Genomic DNA, 4,509 nt, shown 5'->3' on the forward strand with positions numbered 1-4,509 from the left:
GAGCTCCAGAAAGGTAAATTATAGTTTGCTTTCAGTGGTAGGCCATGAAATCCTTGTGAAAAACATGACAGAGAGGTGTAGATGAATGTCAGAAGCACACAATAGATCTTGAGGTTGTGGGGATTCGATGTGCATGAGGCACAAGAAAGTTGTCTGTAGCACCGAAGTAGAATTGCTTTTCACTTTCAGCCTGAATCTGTCGTGCTTGCTGAGTCTCTGCTCAGGGCTAAAGGTGTCTGAGCACAGTGATCACAAAAAAGGGCAATAACAGCTGACAGAATGGCTACTCCAGCCTTTGTCATAATTTGTGGGGTTTTAATTATGTGTTGCTTCTGCTAACAGCTCCAATCACTGCAATATTTTTATCTCTTACAGCTTATACACAGGTTTGACGGCTTTTCTACAGTATTTTATTTCTTTCAAAGAAACAAAAAGCTATCTTGTGTTTTAAATTTTCTGCAGATTTTTAACACTTTGATGACAGGTTTGCTTTAACTTCGTTAAAAAGACAGTACCGTTGTTAGCTTTGTTTGATTTAATGGGGGAGGGGGTGGTGTTTAAAGTGTAGACAACCTCCACCCTAACTCCAGCCAGGGTGACTCAGTCCCATAGAGGCAGGCCTGCCTGTGCTGGTAAGCAGGCATCTGTGGAGTCAATGTGGACTTTGATGGTATGTCCACTACCCCCTGTGAGAGGTGCAGCACAGGAGTACTGGACTCTGACAGCTCATCCCATGGCAGTACAAAGGCTCTCACCTGAACCTCTTTACAAGTCTCTAATGAGGTGGCTGTACTCACAGGAGCATCCTTGGGGCTGCTTTTCTCCGATACAGCCCCTGCCCCTTTTACCTTCCTAGCACTTAGAGCCAAGCCTGGCCAGTACGGGACAGACTGGGCAGGAACAGCTTTGTCTTCAGACTGCAGCATACCTCATCCCCAGGCTCATGTGAACTTGCCCTTCTGCCAGTCCCCTGCAGTCCCTAGGGGAAGCTGCAGAGAGAGAACAGAGAGAGTTGGATGTTTTGAGGGGCTGCAGGAAGCCTGTTGGGGTACCTCACTGAGCAGTTGCCCTGGAGACATGGTGATAATGTCCTGCAGAAAGCCTTTGGACTGAGCTGCTCTAGGGGCCTCAAGACTGTCTGCTGTGTCGGTCTTGGTTGCTGAACAACCTTTCTTGCAACATAAGTTGTCCAGGCCCCAGCTGTGTGCAGGGTACAAGAGTGTGTATCCATCTGTCGTGGTTTAAGCCCAGCTGGTAACTGAGAACCACGCAGGCGCTCGCTCACTCCCCCTTTTCTTTCTCCCCCCGCTCGCAGAGGGATGGGGAGGAGGACTGGAGGAATGTACATACCACGGGTTGAAACAGTCCAAAAACAAAGGAAAAAAACAAACCACTACTGCTACCAGTAACAGTGATAAGGGAGATAACAAGGGAAGAGGACACCACCGCTCACCACCCGCTGACCGATACCCAGCCGAACCTGAGCAGCGATCTGGGCCCTCCGGGTGACTCCCCCCAGTTTATCTACTGGGCATGGCGTGCTGTGGTATGGAATACCCCTTTGGCCAGTTTGGGTCAGGGGTCCTGTCTCTGCCTCCTCCCAGCTTCCCCTCCTCCCTGGCAGAGCATGAGACTGAGAAAGTCCTTGGTCAGAGTAGACATTACTTAGCAACAACTAAAAACATCGGTGTTATCAATCAGCGTTGTTCCCACGCTGAAAGTCAAAAACACAGCACTGCACCAGCTACTAAGGAGGAGAAAAAATGACTGCTGTAGCTGAACCTAGGACAGGATCCCTGGTCTGGGGCACCACATCATCATTTTGAGCACAACTTAATGTACACCTGGCAAATACGGAGACTTCTGGTTTATGCTACATAGCAGATCTCATGCACCATTGCATCTATAAAATACTTTTATTAGTTTAACATGTTGAGAAAAGATTATTATTTTCTTAAACTTTTATTAAAAACAAGTAAGTATTTGTAAATGTATAAAACTACAAAGTACAAAGTGCTTCTTGCTTTCCAGTACAGTAGGATTCAGGAGTGGCAGGTAAATTTGCTGTTAATCTGTTCAGCGTTATTAGGTCCAGGGCTGAAGAACTGACCAGCTAGTTTCAGAAAAGACAGCTAACCTCATCTCTTTGGCAGGTCCAAACTGATCTTGTTTCACCTCAGACTTCCTTCCTGCTCCTTTTGACAAATGTCAGTGCTTACAGGGGAGAGCAAGACTGGAGCTGTAGGGACTAACAGGCTCCCTAAAAGGATGCAGCTAGGTGTTTTTCAAAGGTAGAGATTTCCAGTTGCTAATGAGGAAGAGAATTCAGACACTGAGAGAGCTTCTCTGTACACTGTTCCTCATGGAAAGTACATCCTTTGCTTTGGGATCATCTTCTAGCTGGACTGGGCAAAGCCAGAGGTCCAATTTGCATCAAGTTCCCTTAATCAGTTAAGTACTCAGATCCCCTTGCAAGATGCATGGTCTGAAGCATCACCAAGTCCCATGTGTCTCATTTTTTTACCACTGTAATATTACAAAGTTGTCAGGTTACATCTATACCTGAACACCTAAGCAGGACAATGAACTGCTGTAGAAATACTGTAAAATGAAAAATATAGTTGTTGCCCTTGCAATTGTTAGGGTAACTGAACTCCAAATAGTACCTTTTCTGTCACTATCCATCTCTTCTAACACTGAAGAACAGCTGTCAGTTGTAGAGATGGATGGAAGGTGTTTGTTGATGATGTTTCTTACTTGGTCTCCTTCCAAAAGCCCCTATCATCTGCAGAAACATGACAGGTCCCTGCATTGTCCAAGTGGTCACCTTTGCTAGTTCTTCTGCCAGCTTCCACCTCACCAGGCACTGCTCTGTCATTCCCCTAAAAGTGAGCTGTCCTCTCAGTGTTCCCCTGTAGGAGAGCATGACTTGGCCTGAGGAAGGTGACCTACCCCAATATAAGACCAGCAGGTTCACTTTCTTATGGAAAACTTAAACCACTGGAGTTGCAGGAGAGGTGGAGAAGGAACAGAAAACCAAGTAGAACAAGCTTATCCTGAATGTCTCAGCATCTGGCAGGAGACCAGAAAGGTGAGAAATGCTGCTATACTTAACTTCTGCTGCTTGCTTTCACAGGCAGCACTGTAGGCAGGGCTTTTCTTTTCGTGTTTGTAGGAGTGGACAAAGTGGCTCATTGGAACAGACTTGTATTGCAGATCACATATTTACACTTACCTGCTGCAGTGGAAGGATGTTCTAGCTCCTACTGCCCTTTAGCTAAGAGGCATAATTAGCTCCAACGTTAGAGCAGAAGAGATGCCGTGCTGTTTTCCACTGGGTTTGTGGTAGGTATGGCTTCCATCCCTCTGAAAGCTTCCCCCCACCCCCACAATCCAAGTACATGAAAATGAACAAAATGGCTGAAATATAATGTTCTCTCCTCTGCAACATTTTTTTACCTTCACTCACGTCAGCTAAAAAATCCTGTTACCTGCACAGTTGCCCAGTTCCACTTTGACATTTCTGTCAGAACAGCCTTTCTTACAGCCCAGACTCAAAAATAAATACAGCATTGAGGGAAGCACAGCAAAGGTGCTCCAGTGACTCTGCCCTAGCCCTTGCCTATTATGCAACAGGACCCAGATACCCCAGTGTGCCAGCTGAGCATTTGCAGTCATGGTCCCTGCCCGCAGACCTGAATTCTTCCCTTACTGGACCCCTGGCATCCCCTTTTTGGCCTGGCTAGGCTTCAGGAACATCTGCTGTTGCTGTATCTTCTGCCTTAGCCAAATCACCACTGTCTGTCTCAGCACAGAGCCGCTTGTAGTCAGTGTGGAAGAAGATGACGTAGAAACAAGCCATAGCACTGCAGAGGCCAGCCAGCACCAGAACTGGAGCTGCAAGGAAGACACACTTTTAGTCAGTGAATTCACAACTCTCCACAGGTGCAGAAGTGTCAAGGTCAGCTCTCAGTACCTGCACAGCCCAAGTGACCACCTCCTGAGGCTACCCCTGAAGACAGTGTGCAGCTCACAGCGGGGCAGTGGCAGTCTAGTAACAGCCAAATCTCATCCATGCAACACTGGCACAGGATTTGGGTGAAATGCGGGAGCTTTCCAGGACTCTTGTTCTTTGTAACCCCACAGGTTGGAGATCTTACACTGGTGCACAGAGTGTGTTTGTGAGGGATTATGTGAAGATGTTTCTGTGTTGGGGAGTGGTGAACAAAGTTATGAGTGAACTTTGTAAGAGAACAGGTCCACACAGGTAATACTTCTTGTATCATCTGAGAGCAAAGTGTAGGAAGGGTTCACTAAGGATAAACTTCAATCAAAGAAAAATTTCTGTTGAAAGAACCTTTTCTGAATTAAAAAAAAAAGTAGTACATAAAAAAGGGCTATACAGAAAGACCTGGAAGTAGTTACATTCTTATTCCAGCAGTGTCTCAAATGAACACCTCCATACCTTTCTCCACAGGTCCCTGTGACTATCAGACCACAGATGAGCAG

General features: G+C 46.4%; 1 protein-coding gene across 1 annotated transcript in view; it reads right to left on the reverse strand.

Moving 5' to 3' along the window:
• Window positions 1-3,742: 3,742 nt before the first annotated feature.
• Window positions 3,743-4,509, reverse strand: part of MFSD7 (major facilitator superfamily domain containing 7) — a gene marked incomplete at its 5' end in the record, with an annotated part of 14,797 nt that continues 14,030 nt past the window's right edge. Inside the window, one exon of the mRNA XM_010021688.1 lies at window positions 3,743-3,897. Within this exon, the coding sequence (XP_010019990.1) occupies window positions 3,743-3,897 (155 nt within the window). The remainder of the gene's footprint in view (window positions 3,898-4,509) is intronic.

This window comes from Nestor notabilis, unplaced genomic scaffold (assembly GCF_000696875.1).
Source record: "Nestor notabilis isolate BGI_N333 unplaced genomic scaffold, ASM69687v1 scaffold609, whole genome shotgun sequence".
In the NCBI taxonomy this organism is placed as follows: Eukaryota; Metazoa; Chordata; class Aves; order Psittaciformes; family Psittacidae; genus Nestor; species Nestor notabilis.